General features: G+C 42.7%; 1 protein-coding gene across 1 annotated transcript in view; it reads left to right on the forward strand.

The window, feature by feature from the left end:
• The window catches only part of ABCA13 (ATP binding cassette subfamily A member 13), a 520,700-nt gene that overhangs the window by 247,487 nt on the left and 253,997 nt on the right, over positions 1-19,216 (forward strand). The window contains exons 39-41 of the mRNA XM_010374424.2: positions 8,987-9,183; positions 15,913-16,070; positions 17,714-17,944. Coding sequence (XP_010372726.2) covers positions 8,987-9,183; positions 15,913-16,070; positions 17,714-17,944 — 586 coding nt within the window. The remainder of the gene's footprint in view (positions 1-8,986; positions 9,184-15,912; positions 16,071-17,713; positions 17,945-19,216) is intronic.

Genomic DNA, 19,216 nt, shown 5'->3' on the forward strand with positions numbered 1-19,216 from the left:
TGCTAATTATCTTCAGCCTCCAAGCCTGGTTCTGGGAAAACAGACATACTAAGACAAAGGGGCTTGATCTTGGGAAAGCTCCAGTCCATGTGGGGAGTGAGATACTTAACAGGTGCATATGATGCGTGTCACAGGGACCCAGTGGATGCCAGTGTGTATTTTGGCTTCAGAGTGCTAGTGGTTGAATGCAGCTCTTCCACTTAGAAAGCTTTTGACAATATATTCTATCTCTCTCTTGGGTTTTCCAAATATAATGTGGTACTATTGATGAGAAGACCCTCATTTGGAGGTTATGTGGATTATAATAATTTATACAAACAAAGCACTTAGAATAGTACCTAGTGTATGATACATGTCTAATAAATGTTAAATATGATTATCCGGGGGCGGAGCAAGATGGCTGAATAGGAACAGCTCCAGTCTCCAACTCCCAGCACGAGCAACACAGAAGACCGGTGATTTCTGCATTTTCAACTGAGGTACTGGGGTCATCTCACTAGGGAGTGCCGGACAATCGGTGATGGTCAGCTGCTGCAGCCTGACCAGCGAGAGCTGAAGCAGGGCGGGGCATTGCCTCACCTGGGAAGCGCAAGGGGGAAGGGAATCCCTTTTCTTGGCAGGTGAACTGAGACACACAACACCTGGAAAATCGGGTAACTCCAACCTCAATACTGCGCTTTAAGCAAATGGGCACACCAGGAGATTATACCCACACCTGGCCGGGAGGGTCCCACGGCCACGGAGCCTCCCTCATTGCTAGCACAACAGTCTGCGATCTAACCGCAAGGCAGCAGCGAGGCTGGGGGAGAGGCGCCCGCCATTGCTGAGGCTTAAGTAGGTAAACAAAGCCGCTGGGAAGCTCGAACTGGGTGGAGCTCACAGCAGCTCAAGGAAACCTGCCTGTCTCTGTAGACTCCACCTCTGGGGACAGGGTACAGCTAAATAACAGCAACAAAAAAAGCAGCAGAAACCTGTGCAGATGCAAACGACTCTGACAGCTTTGAAGAGAGCAGTGGATCTCCCAAAACGGAGTTTGAGATCTAAGAACGGACAGACTGCCTGCTCAAGTGGGTCCCTGACCCCTGAGTAGCCTAACTGGGAGACATCCCCCACTAGGGGCAATCTGACACTCCACACCTCACAGGGTGGAGTACACCCCTGAGAGGAAGCTTCCAAAGTAAGAATCAGACAGGTACACTCGCTGTTCAGCAATATTCTATCTTCTGCAACCTCTGCTGCTGATACCCAGGCAAACAGGGTCTGGAGTGGACTTCAAGCAATCTCCAACAGACCTACAGCTGAGGGTCCTGACTATTAGAAGGAAAACTATCAAACAGGAAGAACACCTATACCAAAACCCCATCAGTACGTCACCATCATCAAAGACCAGAGGCAGATAAAACCACAAAGATGGGGAAAAAGCAGGGCAGAAAAGCTAAATTCAAAAAATAAGAGTGCATCTCCCCCTGCAAAGGAGTGCAGCTCATCGCCAGCAATGGATCAAAGCTGGTCAGAGAATGACTTTGACAAGATGAGAGAAGAAGGCTTCAGTCCATCAAACTTCTCAGAGCTAAAGGAGGAATTACGTACCCAGTGCAAAGAAACTAAAAATCTTGAAAAAAGAGAGGAATAATTGATAGCTAGAATAATTAATGCAGAGAAGATCATAAATGAAATGACAGAGATGAAAACCATGACATGAGAAATACGTGACAAATCCACAAGCTTCAGTAACCGACTCGATCAACTGGAAGAAAGAGTATCAGCGATTGAGGATCAAATGAATGAAATGAAGCGAGAAGAGAAGTCTAAAGAAAAAAGAAGAAAAAGAAATGAACAAAGCCTGCAAGAAGTATGGGATTATGTAAAAAGACTAAATCTACGTCTGATTGGGGTGCCTGAAAGTGAGGGGGAAAATGGAACCAAGTTGGAAAGCACTCTTCAGGATATCATCCAGGAGAACTTCCCCAACCTAGTAGGGCAGGCCAACATTCAAATTCAGGAAATACAGAGAACACCACAAAGATACTCCTCGAGAAGAGCAACTCCAAGACACATAATTGCCAGATTCACCAAAGTTGAAATGAAGGAAAAAATCATAAGGGCAGCCAGAGAGAAAGGTCGGGTTACCCACAAAGGGAAGCCCATCAGACTAACAGCAGATCTCTCGGCAGAAACTCTACAAGCCAGAAGAGAGTGGGGGCCAATATTCAACATTCTTAAAGAAAGGAATTTTAAACCCAGAATTTCATATCCAGCCAAACTAAGTTTCATAAGTGAAGGAGAAATAAAATCCTTTACAGATAAGCAAATACTTAGAGATTTTGTCACCACCAGGCCTGCCTTGCAAGAGACCCTGAAGGAAGCCCTAAACATGGAAGGAACAACCGGCACCAGCCATTGCAAAAACATGCCAAAATATAAAGACCATCGAGGCTAGGAAGAAACTGCATCAACAACGAGCAAAATAACCAGTTAATATCATAATGGCAGGATAAAGTTCACACATAACAATAATAACCTTAAATGTAAATGGGCTAGATGGTCCAACTAAAAGACACGGACTGACAAATTGGATAAAGAGTCAAGACCCATCAGTTTGCTGTATTCAGGAGACCCATCTCACGTGCAGGGACACACATAGGCTCAAAACAAAGGGATGGAGGAAGATCTACCAAGCAAATGGAAAACAAAAAAAAAAGCAGGGGTTGCAATCCTAGTCTCTGATAAAATAGACTTTAAACCATCAAAGATCAAAAGAGACAAAGAAGGCCATTACATAATGGTAAAGGGATCAATTCATCAGGAAGAGCTAACTATCCTAAATATATATGCACCCAATACAGGAGCACCCAAACTCATAAAGCAAGTCCTTAGAGACTTACAAAGAGACTTAGACTCCCATACAGCAATAATGGGAGACTTCAACACTCCACCGTCAACATTAGACAGATCAACGAGACAGAAAGTTAACAAGGATATCCAGGAATTGAACTCATCTCTGCACCAAGCGGACCTAATAGAATCTATAGAACTCTCCACCCCAAATCAACAGAATATACATTCTTCTCAGCACCACATCACACTTATTCCAAAATTGACCACATAATTGGAAGTAAAGCACTCCTCAGTAAATGTAAAAGAATACAAATCATAACAAACTGTGTCTCAGACCACAGTGCAATCAAACTAGAACTCAGGACTAAGAAACTCAATCAAAACCGCTCAACTACATGGAAACTGAACAACCTGCTCCTGAATGACTACTGGGTACATAACGAAATGAAGGCAGAAATAAAGATGTTCTTTGAAACCAATGAGAACAAAGATACAACACACCAGAATCTCTGGGACACATTTAAAGCAGTGTGTAGAGGAAAATTTATAGCACTAAATGCCCACAAGAGAAAGCAGGAAAGATCTAAAATTGACACTTTAATATCACAATTAAAAGAACTGGAGAAGCAAGAGCAAACACATTCAAAAGCTAGCAGAAGGCAAGAAATAACTAAGATCAGAGCAGAAGTGAAGGAGATAGAGACACAAAAAACCCTCCCAAAAATCAATGAATGCAGGAGTTGGTTTTTTGAAAAAATCAACAAAATTGACAGACCGCTAGCAGGACTAATAAAGAAGAAAAGAGAGAAGAATCAAATAGACGCAATAAAAAATGGTAAAGGGGATATCACCACCGACCCCACAGAAATACAAACTACCATCAGAGAATACTATAAACACCTCTACCCAAATCAACTAGAAAATCTAGAAGAAATGGATAATTTCCTGGACACTTACACTCTTCCAAGACTAAACCAGGAAGAAGTTGAATCCCTGAATAGACCAATAGCAGGCTCTGAAATTGAGGCAATAATTAATAGCCTACCCACCAAAAAAGGTCCAGGACCAGATGGATTCACAGCTGAATTCTACCAGAGGTACAAGGAGGAGCTGGTACCATTCCTTCTGAAACTATTCCAATCAATAGAAAAAGAGGGAATCCTCCCTAACTCATTTTATGAGTCCAACATCATCCTGATACCAAAGCCTGGCAGAGACACAACAAAAAAGGAAAATTTTAGACCAATATCCCTGATGAACATCGATGCAAAAATTCTCAATAAAATACTGGCAAACTGGATTCAGCAGCACATCAAAAAGCTTATCCACCATGATCAAGTGGGCTTCATCCCTGGGAAGCAAGGCTGGTTCAACATTCACAAATCAATAAACGTAATCCAGCATATAAACAGAACCAAAGACAAGAACGACATGATTATCTCAATAGATGCAGAAAAGACTTTTGACAAAATTCAACAGCTCTTCATGCTAAAAACGCTCAATAAATTCGGTATTGATGGAACGTACCTCAAAATAATAAGAGCTATTTATGACAAACCCACAGCCAATATCATACTGAATGGGCAAAAACTGGAAAAATTCCCTTTGAAAACTGGCACAAGACAGGGATGCCCTCTGTCACCACTCCTATTCAACATAGTGTTGGAAGTTCTGGCTAGGGCAATCAGGCAAGAGAAAGAAATAAAGGGTATCCAGTTAGGAAAAGAAGAAGTCAAATTGTCCCTGTTTGCAGATGACATGATTGTATATTTAGAAAACCCTATTGTCTCAGCCCAAAATCTCCTTAAGCTGATAAGCAACTTCAGCAAAGTCTCAGGATACAAAATCAATGTGCAAAAATCACAAGCATTCTTATACACCAGTAACAGACAAACAGAGAGCCAAATCAGGAATGAACTTCCATTCACAATTGCTTCAAAGAGAATAAAATACCTAGGAATTCAACTTACAAGGGATGTAAAGGACCTCTTCAAGGAGAACTACAAACCACTGCTCAGTGAAATAAAAGAGGACACAAACAAATGGAAGAACATACCATGCTCATGGATAGGAAGAATCAATATCATGAAAATCGCCATACTGCCCAAGGTTATTTATAGATTCAATGCCATCCCCGTCAAGCTACCAATGAGTTTCTTCACAGAATTAGAAAAAACTGCTTTAAAGTTCATATGGAACCAAAAAAGAGCCCGCATTGCCAAGACAATCCTAAGTCAAAGGGACAAAGCTGGAGGCATCACACTACCTGACTTCAAACTATACTACAAGACTACAGTAACCAAAACAGCATGGTACTGGTACCAAAACAGAGATATAGACCAATGGAACAGAACAGAGTCCTCAGAAATAATACCACACATCTACATCCATCTGATCTTTGACAAACCTGATAGAAACAAGAAATGGGGAAAGGATTCCCTATTTAATAAATGGTGCTGGGAAAATTGGCTAGCCATAAGTAGAAAGCTGAAACTGGATCCTTTCCTTACTCCTTATACGAAAATTAATTCAAGATGGATTAGAGACTTAAATGTTAGACCTAATACCGTAAAAACCCTAGAAGAAAATCTAGGTAGTACCATTCAGGACATAGGCATGGGCAAGGACTTCATGTCTAAAACACCAAAAGCAATGGCAGCAAAAGCCAAAATTGACAAATGGGATCTAATTAAACTAAAGAGCTTCTTCACAGCAAAAGAAACTACCATCAGAGTGAATAGGCAACCTACAGAATGGGAGAAAATTTTTGCAATCTACTCGTCTGGCAAAGGGCTAATATCCAGAACCTACAAAGAACTCAAACAAATTTACAAGAAAAAAACAAACGACCCCATCAAAAAGTGGGCAAAGGATATGAACAAACATTTCTCAAAAGAAGACATTCATACAGCCAACAGACACATGAAAAAATGCTCATCATCACTCGCCATCAGAGAAATGCAAATCAAAACCACAATGAGATACCATCTCACACCGGTTAGAATGGCAATCATTAAAAGGTCAGGCAACAACAGGTGCTGGAGAGGGTGTGGAGAAATAGGAACACTTTTACACTGTTGGTGGGATTGTAAACTAGTTCAACCATTATGGAAAACAGTATGGCAATTCCTCAAGGATCTAGAACTAGATGTACCATATGACCCAGCCATCCCACTACTGGGTATATACCCAAAGGATTATAAATTATTCTACTACAAAGACACATGCACACGTATGTTTATTGCGGCACTATTCACAATAGCAAAGACTTGGAATCAACCCAAATGTCCATCTGTGACAGACTGGATTAAGAAAATGTGGTACATATACACCATGGAATATTATGCAGCCATAAAAAAGGATGAGTTTGCGTCCTTTGTAGGGACATGGATGCAGCTGGAAACCATCATTCTTAGCAAACTATCACAAGAACAGAAAACCAAACACCACATGTTCTCACTCATAGGTGGGAACTGAACAATGAGATCACTTGGACTCAGGAAGGGGAACATCACACATCGGGGCCTATCATGGGAGGGGAGAGCGGGGAGGGATTGCATTGGGAGTTATACCTGATATAAATGATGAATTGATGGGTGCTGACGAGTTGATGGGTGCAGCACATCAACATGGCACAAATATGCATATGTAACAAACCTGCACGTTATGCACATGTACCCTAGAACTTAAAGTATAAAAAAAAATATGATTATCTAGGCTTGGGGCTAACATTTAAAAAATAAAACAAAGTGACTGGGATTTCCTCTGTGGGAAAGCGTTTTGAAATGAATGAATGATATTCTTCAGAATTGTAGATTCTACAGTATTGTGATGTAATAGAAAGTTCTACTTTAAGTTGGACCTCTCCAAGACCAATAACTCACCATCTCCTGTGAGCTTCCCATAGCACGTTGCTTATACTTCACCTGTAACATTTATCTCGTTGCGTCCTAATTGGATATATACACATGATTTCTCTAGACAACTCTGATTTCCTACAGAAGGACCTGTGCTCTGTTGCTCTTTGATACCCCTACCCTTATATCCAATATGCAACCAGCACCTATGATGTTATAGACCATTTGTGCAATCTTGCAAGAAGTTATAAAACACACAAGAATGAAACAGGCTCATCCTCACTCCCTCCACCCTATCATTATCACCTACCACTGTTGGTTTCAGGAATTTTAAAACACACACACACACACACACACACACACACACACACACACACACGATGGGGAGCAAAATTGTCCATAAAATGTGTTTGTATATTAAAGTTCAAAGTGCATCAGAAAAACAGGCTTTCACTAAAAACAGAAGTAAAAGTACAGAGTGAACCAGATTGGTCAGTTTAATACTAACCAGTTGCATAAGATATAATAGAGAGCAGGCCCCAGCTTCTTTGCCTACATTTGATTGTAGAAGCATGGTTGGTTCCTTTTGCTTATATCTTGTTTGACACCTGTGTCGTGGAGGTTCTGTGAAGGACTGCACAGGTGGGGACAAAGTGGCAGGGGGCCAAAAGTATTCCTGAAGTTCAATGCCAGGTGTATGAAGAGGAGGTAGGCTTCCAGCTTAGTTAGGGTGCACAATGAGGCAGCAGCATGGGGCCACCCAAGAGGATACCATAGACATCCTGAGTAGTGCCAATGGAAGAAATGAAGAAGGAGGGGTTTGAGGTTGAACATAGAAAGGTAACCAGAACATGCACATTTGAGAACATCTGATATCTTACTGACTTTTTTCCTTGTCTATTTGTCTTCTCTGCTGACTGATCTCTGGTTCATGTGCTAAGTTTGGCTTAATAGATGGACCGCCTCTACTAGATTGGAATCTCGCAGCTGAGAATATGTTGGGAGATTGCAGGGCTAGACAGTTACCTGGTGAAATAAAAACATTTGTCTTCCTCTTTTCAATAGGGTGTTGTCCACACTGGGAACATCTGAAAAACAGGAGCATAAATTACTACTATAAATTTAGGTTGAGATTTAACCAGCAGAAAATGCACTATAAGATTTGAATGAAACATTAAGTGCACAGAGTGAACACTAAACCCTAAGAAGTGGGCTTGAACTCTTTCTAGGTCAGGATGGGAAGTATTTACATGAAATACGTACTTAGTCATCAGGCAGACAATGGGATTCACCCAATTCTTTGCTTGGGATTCTGGAATGTTCCAGGCCCCAACTATTCTTGAAGCTCAACTGTCTGGAACCTGTCAAATCCTCCTCTGACTGTCTAGCCTTCTCTCTGGTTGCAGAATGGCACCATGACTTTAGCTGCTGGCCATCAGGAAGGTAGAAACATGCCTGCAGCTCAGGGGAGAGACTCCACTTTGGTTTGAGCGGTCAAGGGAAGGTTTCAGGAAGGCATTGTTTAAACTGGGTCTCTAACAATGAGTAAGATGATAAGTAGGTGATGAGGGCAGTAAGTATTCCTGTAGAGTTAACAGGGGCACAGTGGTGAGGGAAGTTATTTAAGAGAAAAGAGAGTGGATCCCTGGAAGGGGGGTAAAGTTTCACATGGGGAAGGCTTTGCACTGGGTGTCTGAGATCTGGAACTCCCAAGACCAAAAGATCCCTGCAACAGAACAGGAGACTTGTTCTTACATTAATAGCAAATGATAATATTTCTTTGCACATGGCATTTCATTGGAACATCTGCATTAATCAGGAAGGTTGGGTGATCCAGATTTAGTGGACAGTGCGCCAGGGAGTGAAGGGCTTCTCTGATGAACAGTAGAGCTGGGCCTGCCTTGCATCTTCTGACCACACTGGTGCATCAGCCATTCCACTATACTCCATACCCTGTAGAGGGATGCAGGGCCCTCCCTGGCAGGAGATATGAGTGAAATGAGAGACATGCTTCTCCAGAGAGGAGACAACGCAAGTATTTCCAAGCATAATTCTGGGCAGATATTGCTGGTGTGCATCACGGTTAGTCCCTTGGTATGATTCTATCTGAACCTGAAGAAAGTCCATGCTGCTGTGGTGAGACTCACATATGTATGTAGCATCCACGCCTCCGTAATATATTTGTGGTTTATAATGATTTCAGTCACTGTTAGTCATTATTTCTGGAGTGAAATTAGAAGCAACGGTTTAAGGTGTTCAGGGAGAAGAGTGATGCTTTCTTCTAATTTCAGAACTCTTCAGGATGTGGACTTAACTCAGCATCAGCACAAACAGACTCGAGCGCTGTCTGGAGGCCTGAAGAGGAAACTCTCCATTGGCATTGCTTTCCTGGGCATGTCGAGGACCGTGGTTCTGGATGAGCCCACCAGTGGGGTGGACCCTTGCTCCCGGCATAGCCTGTGGGACATTCTGCTCAAGTACCGAGAAGGTAGGCACTGGGCCTTATTCTGCCTTCTCTTCCCACAATGTTGTATTGCAGGAAATGCATTGCTGTTGTACGGAAGAACCTAGTTGTGTCCCAATGAGGCTACATTATCCTTTTCAGAAAAACATAGTTTTTAAATCACTTATAGGGATATATTCATTAGATAACATCTCTATAGTGCTTAGAATTGCTTACTTTGTGTTTGACCTTTTAACTCAATAACAGCAATGACATTTATGTACATTATATATTATCATATGTGATTTCAAGGAAAATTGTCTTCTTCTGGGAGCTTAGTTTCTTAGAAGAGGCATCCCAGATCATAGGATGAACATCCCTTATCTCAGATGAAGAAATGAAGGCTCAGAGAGATGGCAGTTGATTTACTTGTAGCTATAGAGAAAATTTCCTGGCAGGTGGCCGTTGAGCCTCTGGTCCATATTTCTCGCATCTATTATTGTTTCTTTCCAATTTAGGACATTTGATGGGAAGTTACTAATTTCCAACTTCTGATTCTTTCTGCAATCCTGACAGCTAGGAAGCATTGCTCTATGTATTTTTGATGAGAATTCTCCCTTTTGGAGAGAAACATTGCAACAGTGAAACACATCTTGGTGCTGGTAAACAAATGTAGAAGCATCAGTGGCAGGATTAATACAGATTCTTATAAAATGTTACTTTGCTTTTTCTTTCGCCTTTTGAGTATAAAATTTTCTTCTGACTTGACCTAAGGTCTCCATTTCCCTGGAGTTGAACTAGGATTTGCAAATGAAGAAATAAAGGAAAAATAACAAGAAAGAGCTCTTCTTTTTCTTAGCATATACAGGGCTGAGCCCAGGTGTCTTGGACCATCAAATTCTATCTTTGGAGTAGAAAAGACACTCCAGTCTGTCACTTAAAGCTTAACCATAGGCTGGAGTCAGAAAGGAGAAAAATAACTAAAGGGAGTGTGGAAGAACAGTCTGTTTCTTTCTGTCCCACAATTTTGGTGGAATTATGGAAAGAGAAGACAGAGATAGAAGTGGGAAAATTGAGCAAGCAGATGTGACTTTTTGTTCCACTCTGGGCTTTGGCCTGGCCTGGGCAATTGCACTAGAGAAGTGCAGGCCACATCTGCGGTGCTGGCTCCTCAATCATGGCACAGCCACATCAGAGTTCACGAGGCTGAGCAGAACCCCAGGACCCAGTGAGGCACTGAGGGCTGGTATTCCCTACCTTTTCACGCCCATGAACTTTGACACTAAAAGACAGGGCTTGCTAGGGATGCTGCTATGGAAGTAGGGGACCCCTTGGAGCTAGCTGACTGGAGGCCAGGGCAGAGATTCAGCCATCTGCAGTCAGCAGGACCTGCTGTGAGGCCTAGACAGCCCGGAAGCACTCTGCTCTGGTCTGAACCCTTTGGAGTCCAAGCTACAAATGCCAAGGTGGGGAGGGGGACAGTGCCATGTGGTCTTGGTTGGCACCCAGACACCAGAGGACGCTGATCACATTGTATCCAAAGATTCGAACCCTTCCCCATTGCCACGAGATCACCAAGACTCCTGACTCCATTTACCTGAGTGCCCCTTGGGGAAAGATACAGAAAGGGCAGAAATGGGAAACCACAACTTCAAAAGACTGATTAAATTTTGAGATGAAACGATTTAAACTGAATCAAACAATTTACATGCTACCCTGGCTGGGGACTGATGCAGCAAATCAATGGGAGATAGACAAATAGATTACATTGTTTCTGCACCTGTGAATTGCGGTGCAAATTAAATACCACAAGCCCACTACTCTTGTTTAGTTTAAAAATTAGAGCTGGAGTCTCAAAGCTTTAGCTGACAGAACATTTTTGTAATGAGCACAAAGGTTATTTTAGACAGAAAAATAGATACAATGAAAGTCTCAGAAACAGACAGTTTTCTTCAGTTTCTGTTGTTGTAAACCAAATATTTCCTCACTGTCCTTCACTAGTTAGCAATGTTTTTTTTGTCTTTGGAGGACTTTTTTGAAATCGTCCCTGCACTGATTGAAGTGCAAAATCAATAGCATGTAAGCGATTAGATAGGCGGTATTGGAAGAAAAATGTGTTTTCAAGAATCAAAATGTATAGCCATTTCTGAAGCAGCCCAAACCTCTAGGTAATCATACAGCTCTGTGAGACAGATCTAAGGGCTGTGCAGAAACAAACACTTCCTACTGAGAAGAAAGAGCTCTTCTGTCAGAATACCAGTGCACTGGGGGCTCAGTCTACCTGGAATGTTGTGTGTGTTTCTTTCTTAGTTATGTACAGTGAGGGCTCTTGATCAGCCCTGGTACCAGTATTTCTGTGTCTCCCATGGAAAAATAAATAAGGAAGCAAAAAAAAAAGTGAAAACTGGCACATCTCAACTAAGTTTCTGTCCTGGGGTATGTACTTGCTCTACAAATCCCATGTGACCCTGCAGAAATGATCAAATGCTTCTGAGCTTCAGTGTTCTCATTTGCAAATAGAGACAATGGTACCATCTCATAGGATGTGAGAGTGCACATTTGTATGTGAAAGTGCACAGCTCTGTATCCGCCATGTGGGCGCTCAATCAATGACAGGTTGTCGTTATTATTATTAAAATAGACAAGGGGTGAATGTGGGAAGTGCAGTTTTTGGAGGAGCATATCATCTGAATCAGAGAGAGAAACAGTCAAGCAGTGTCTTGGGGAAAACAGTAATATTGGTCTTTGAGGCAGGGCGTGGTGGCTAATGCCTTTAATTCCAGCACTTTGGGAGGCTTACATATAATACCTATTAATAATATAATGGACATACCATTTAAATAGTTGTTATATTGGGAGGCCGAGATGGTGGATCACCCGAGGTCAGGAGTTCGAGACCATCCTGGCCAATATGATGAAACCCCACGTCTACTAAAAATACACAAATTAGCTGGGCATGGTGATGCACACCTGTAGTCCCAGCTACTTGGGAGGCTGAGGCAGGAGAATTACTTGAACCCGGGAGGCAAAGGTTGCAGTGAGTCAAGATCGTGCCACTGCACTCCAGCCTGGGCGACAGAACGAGGCTCCATCTCAAAAAAAAAAAAAAAGTCTGTATCTATATATAGCTCCCTAAGGCTTTGGATATGTCTTGGATTTCCTTAACAACCACTAAAAAGTCATCAAGGGTCAAATCCCTGCAAACCTAATTGAAATTCTTTGAAAGTTTATTTATTTATTTTCCCAGCTTCATTAAAGTATAATTGACAAATGAAAATTGTGTATTTGTGGTGTACAGAGTGATGTTTTGATACACCGTTGACTCCTTATATCCATGGGTTCTGCATCTATGGGTTCAAACAACCTCAGATCAAAAATATTCAGGGAAAGGCCTAGCACGGGGGCTCATGCCTGTAATACCAGCACTTTGGGCGGCCGAGGGAAGTGGATCACCTGAGGTCAGGAGTTCAAGACCAACCTGACCAACATGGCAAAACCCTGTCTCTACTAAGAATACAAAAAAATTAACCAGGTGTGGTGGTGCATGCCTGTAGTCCCAGCTACTCAGGAGACTGAGGCATGAGAATCACTTGAACCCAGGAGGTGGAGGTTGCAGTGAGCTGAGACTGTGCCACTGCACTCCAGCCTGGGTGACAGAGTGAGACTCTGTCTCAAAAAAAAAGAAAAAAAAATTCAGGGAAAGAAAACCAATAAGAAATAATACAGCAAAAACAAAACAAAACAAAACAAAAAAAACAAATAAAAATAATAGAGTATAACAACTTTTTTTTTTTTTTTTTTTTTTTTTGAGATAGAGTCTTGCTCTGTCTCCCAGGCTGGAGTGCATTGGCACAATCTCGGCTCACTGCAACCTCTGCCTCCCGGGTTCAAGCAATTCTCCTGCCTCAGCCTCCCAAGTAGCTGGGATTACAGGCACGTACCACCACAACTGGCTAATTTTTATATTTGTTAGTAGAGACGGGGTTTCCCTATGTTGGCCAGGCTAGTCTCTAACTCCTGACCTCAGGTGATCCACCACCTCGGCCTCCCAATATAACAACTATTTAAATGGTATGTACATTATATTATTAATAGGTATTATCTGTAATCTAGAGATGATTTAAAGTGTATGGGAGGATGTACTTAGGTTGTGTGCACATACTACCCTATTTTACTTAGGGATTTTGGTATCTTCAGGGGTCTTAGAACCAATGGCCCACAGATACCAAGGGAAAAATGTACCCATACATTGTGGAATGATTAAATCAAGCTAATTTACATGCGCATCACCTCACATACTTACCTTTTGTTGTTGAGAGCACTTAAGATCTAATCTCAGCAATTTTCTGATATATAATGCATTATTACTAACGGGAGTCACCATGTTGTACAATAGATTTCTAGAATTTGTTCATCTTGTGTTGCTGAAACTTTGTATCCTTTAACTAACATCTCCCTCCTTCTCCTCCCTCCCGGCTCCCCGCCCTACAAGCTCCTGGCAACAACCATTCTACTCTTTGCTTCTCTTTTGGGAATTTAGATTCTAGTTGACTTTTATTTTTAGACTTCATTGTATGGGAACATATCATCTGAATTACATGATAGCTCTAATCAGAGTATCTAAACTGCCTTTAATCCTAGATCAGGGATTAAGCAACTTTTCTTAGCCTCAAAGGTCTAACATGCAAGGAGCTTGGCCTTGGACTTGGGGACGGGGACATATATGTGGCAAGAACTGGTCATTGTGGACCTTCAAGCTCTGTTGCTCTTCTACATTCCATAGTTTCTTTGTAAATGCATCTTTTTTTTAATGTATTGAAAGTCTTAGTCTTTTAAGCTGTCTCCTCTATTACTGTTGTTTTTTCTACTTGTATTTTGTTTTTAATTGACACATTACAATTGCATATGTTTATTTATTGTTTTCATTTTTTCACTTTTAAATTCAGGGGTACATGTGCAGGTTTGTTATATAGGTAAACTTGTTTCACAGGGGTTTGTTGTACAGATTATTTCATCACTCCGGTATTAAGCCTAGTACCCATTCATTATTTTTCCTGATCCTCTTCTTCCCCTCTCCCTCCACCATCTGGTAGACCTCTGTGTGTGTTGCTCCCTCTATGTCTCCATGTGTTCTCATCACTTAACTCCCACTTATAAGTAAGAACATGTGGTATTTGGTTTTCTGTTCCTGCATTAGTTTGCTAAGCATGATGGCCTCGAGCTCCATCTACGTTCCACGTATGGGTTACAGTGTGATGTTTTGACACATGAACACGTTGTGTAATGATCAATTCAGGGTAATTAGCGTATTCACCACCTCAAACATTTACTTGAGTAGAATTAAAGCCATGTTTAGCCTTCTCTCTTTGAATATTTACCTTTGGAACAAGAATCAATCGACGCGTTTCTTTCTGTTTGTTAAAATGGAACAGGTTGAATGGGGCTCAGTGGAAGCCAATGGGGAGTGTTGAAGCTAAAAGCAGCAACATCTTTTTACATAACTGAATCAACTTCACCAAAATATCTTCTAGTTTCTATGGCCTCTACTCTGCTAAAGCTAAATCTGAGGCTTTTTCTTTCCAAGCAAAAGTTGTAAAACTTGACAAGATGCTAGAATGCTTAGAGAAAACATTTGAACTTAGTATTTGTTTCTGCCAAAGGAGGCCATGCCCACTGGGCTCAGTGATGTCTTTCATGCCAGGAACACCCAAGTCTCCCTCCACCCTGGCTTCCTGTGCCTGTCACCCACAACGTACTCTCCTCTCTGTGAGTCATGGCTGCTGTTAGCTTTTCCAGGGAGGCACTGCATGTTCCGATGCTGCTACTTGGAAGAATGAATACATGTGGTCACATCATCCCTGATTCCAAAGGGTATCAATGTATACCATGGTCATTTCAGACCTCTTTTTTATGATTGAATTCTGCCTTAACCCAGTGCTACGATTTTCTTATTCAATTGCACTTCCATAAAATATAGCCTTCTCCCTACATACATCTCCCTGGTCATCCAAAGAAGAATGAGGAAGGCCAGGCACAGTGGCTCACACTTGTAATCCCAACACTTTGGGTGGCCGAGGTGGGTGAACTACCGGAGGTTAGGAGTTCAAGATTAGCCTGGCCAACATGATGAAATCCTGTGTCTACTAAAAGTACCAAAAAAAAAAAAAAAAAATTAGCCAGGTGTGTTGGTGCTCGCCTGTAGTCCCAGCTACTCCAGAGACTGAGGTGGGAGAATTGCTTGAACCTGGGAGGTGGAGGTTGCAGTGAGCCAAGATGGTGCCACTGCACTCCAGCCTGGGCAAGAAAGTGAGACTCCCTTTCAAAAAAAAAAAAAAAAAAAAAATGAGGCAGAGAGAACTTTAGTATCTGAGGAGAGAGACATCCACCCAGCTTTTTTTTTTTTTAAATGTATTCTCTCTGTTCATGCAGTGATCTGCCTGTAAGTCAGAGAGAACAGGGGACTGTGTACAACCACTCTGTGTTTTGCCCCACAGTTTCACCCTCCGTGCCTGGCAGAGCACCCACTTTCATTCATGGAGGTGGGGAATGGGAGATCCGTGGGAACTACTGTAGAGGAACGAGTTTCAGGGCCTTGAATTGGCAAAGTGGTCTTGACTAAGTCCTTCCTGCAGGACACACTTCAATTTTTTTCAGTTTGAAAATTGGTGAGGATCTTTAAATTGTGCCCTGGATCTACCATCCTGAGGAAAGGAGGCAAGGTCCTCCTGGGGCCTTTGTCCTCCTGGTCCTGATGCGCCCTGTTCTTGGACCCAGGCCGCACGATCATCTTCACAACCCACCACCTGGATGAAGCCGAAGCGCTGAGTGACCGTGTGGCCATCCTCCAGCACGGGAGGCTCAGGTGCTGTGGTCCTCCCTTCTGCCTGAAGGAGGAGCATGGCCAGGGGCTCCGCCTGACACTCACGAGACAGGTAAGGAGTGCAACCGTTCCATCTCACTGAAGTCCCATTCCTGTCTGTGGCATGAGAAACAAGTGACGACAGTTACATAGTAGTAATGTCTCAGTGGAGGTCTTCTCTGCACGATGGCCCACATGCCAAAATGCGTGCCCCCAGGCCTGCGCAGGGAGCAAGCCTCTGGAAACCCAAGTATGCATTTTGACTGCCAGTAGAAAATACATGAGGAGTCAGAATTACCTGAAGGATAACAGGAGCTGCTGTGAGTGTCAGGGCCAGGAAGTGCATGACCTAGGTATTCTAGAAATATTTTTCTTCTTTCTTTCTCTTCTTTCTTTTTCTTTTCTTTCTTTCTTTCTTTCTTTCTTTCTTTCTTTCTTTCTTTCTTTCTTTCTTTCTTTCTTTCTTTCTTTCTTTCTTTCTTTCTTTCTTTCTTTCTTTCTTTCTTTCTTTCTTTCTTTCTTTCTTTCTTTCTCTTTCTTTCTCTCTCTCCCTTCCTTCCTTCCTTCCTTCCTTCCTTCCTTCCTTCCTTCCTTCCTTCCTTCCTTCCTTCCTTCCTTCCTTCCTTCCTTCCTTCCTTCCTTCCTCCTTCCCTCCCTCCCTCCTTCCCTCTCTCTCTCCCTCTCTCTCTCCTTCTCTCCTTCTCTGTCTTTCTTTTCTTTTCTTTTTGGAGTCTTGCTGTTCACTGCAACCTCCGCCTCCCAGTTTCAAGCGATTCTCCTGCCTCAGTCTCCCGAGTAGCTGGGACTACAGGCACATGCCACCAGGCCTGGCCAATTTTCATATTTTTAGTAGAGATGGTGTTTTACCATATTGGCCAGGCTGGTCTGGAACTCCTGACCTCAGGTGATTCACCAACCTCGGCCTCCCAAAGTGTTGGGATTACAGGCGTGAGCCACTGTGCCTGGCCTAGAAATATTTTTTTGACAACGATACTCCCCTCCTGGAGGCTAAAACTTTGCCAGAAAACAAGAGCGTAGTGAGGGGATAGAGCAAGTGGAGTCTGGCCTGGGAGGTCAAACCTGTGTCACCTCTGTAGTCATCATTAACTGTGTCAACTGAGGGCAGGCAGCAGTGACTCTGTGTCTGGGATTCAGGATGTGTGGGAAGTCACCTCTCCACTCTTGATGACTGTATTTGACCCTTGGTGACCCACGAAAGGTCTTCCCTCACCTCTGAGTCAAGGTTCCTGTTTGTTTCCTCTCTAATTCAGCATGAACGTCATCATCCCCAGGTGGCTCCTTTCTTCTTTGACTGAGAATTCTTGTCTCCCTTTTAAGACTCCCTTCAACCCAGTTTTCTACCGTTCAGTGCTAGGCCCAGGACCTCTTTGTGGCCCTCCCAGGGGATGGGGGGGCACTTCATGAATACAAACCCCTGGAGGCTGGCCATGGCATGCCCAGTAGCTAAGATGGGCATATTGGGGGGCATATGGGTGTGGCCCCACCAGGTTTATCACTGCAGATTTATATTTTTTAAAAAGAAAGAAAAAAATACAAGATGTCATGGAGATGCTTATTGCTTAAATGTGATATTTCATTTAAGCTTTGAAATGGAGTTTTGAAATAATTTGCTTGTGGATATACATGAAATCAATTTATGTATATATGGATTAACATTCCTTACTGGTTTCATTTTTCCTTTTTTTTAATGGATAGCTTTCTGTTCTGGAGGCCCATGATCGGGAAGACATGGCTCGTGTTACATCCCTGATAAAGATCTATATTCCACAAGCATTTCTCAAAGACAGCAGTGGAAGTGAGCTGACCTATGCCATTCCAAAGGACGCAGACAAGGCCTGCTTCAAAGGGCTCCTCCAGGCCCTGGATGAGAACCTGCGTCAGCTGCACCTGACGGGCTATGGGATCTCAGACACCACCTTAGAAGAGGTACTGAGAAAACTGAAGCATGCTTTAATTATTTATGCTTTTTTGGCCATTCCACATTAAATGAAGAGATGTGGGTAAAGGGGAGGGGACGGAGAAAAGTGTGCACTTTTATTTACATTTGGGTTCTGATTGGTAGCATAGTAGACACCAATAACTGAACTTAACACGCTTGACAGGTGACGATTGTCCTTTAAGTGAAATGGCATTCTTTTAGCATTCTTTCTTTCTTTCTTTTTTTGAGATGGAGTCTGGCACTGTCGCCCAGGCTGGAGTGCAGTGGTGCGATCTCGGCTCACTGCAAGCTTTGCCTCTTGGGTTCACGCCATTCTCCTGCCTCAGCCTCCTGAGTAGCTGGAACTACAGGTGCCCACCGCCACACCCGGCTAATTTTTTGTATTTTTAGTAGAGATGGGGTTTCACTGTGTTAGCCAGGATGGTCTCGAACTCCTGACCTCGTGATCCACCTGCCTCGGCCTCCCAAAGTGTTGGGATTACAGGCGTGAGCCACTGCGCCCGGCCTCTTTTAGCATTCTTATAGTTGAGAAGCTTGGTGTCTTTAATTCAGAATCATGAGGTGTTTAAACAGCTGTCAGTAGTGGATGATTGCTGGTTGTAATTCTTTATGTAGAGTTGCCCTCCTCTTTCTGCTTCTGTCTGGGAGCCTCTGGCCCCATGCTGGGTATCCGTAATGTGAGCGGGTTTAGCACGGGAACACTGCAGATGCCTGGTGAGCTCCCATCCCCCAGGTGCCACTTTTCTCTACCTGGATCTGAGGTGGATGAGACTACTCCATGTAGGTTCTTCATAGAGTACACTTAACGACAGGCAGAAATAGGCATTTCCTCCAGGAGGACGTTGCTGTGTTGTGTGACCCAACGTAAGGCAAGCCTTGTTTGGGGTTCTTGAGGTTGGTTCTCTGTGTGGGCAGTATTTGAGCCTTAATTTTGCATTACTATTATTTATATAAAATGTTGCAGATTTTTAAAAAATCAAGTGCTGCAAGTTAAAATTTTAAAACATCTGCAAAGGTCAAAGTCTGAACATTCAGTTGTGTTTTGGAATTGATTCCTTGGGTTAGTGATGCAGAAGGAAAGGCAATCTTTTGTATGATAAATCAGTGTAGTCCCAAGTAGAGAGCCCCCATCACAAGTTTTGTCTGGAATAAATAGTCATAAAAGATTGTGAAACATAAAAAAAAATTACAAAATGCTTTTATACATAGAATGTATTTGGTTCCCCCAAAACTCTGTAACTTATTATCCCTATTTTAAG

The sequence above is a fragment of the Rhinopithecus roxellana genome, chromosome 6 (assembly GCF_007565055.1).
Source record: "Rhinopithecus roxellana isolate Shanxi Qingling chromosome 6, ASM756505v1, whole genome shotgun sequence".
NCBI classification, from domain to species: domain Eukaryota; kingdom Metazoa; phylum Chordata; class Mammalia; order Primates; family Cercopithecidae; genus Rhinopithecus; species Rhinopithecus roxellana.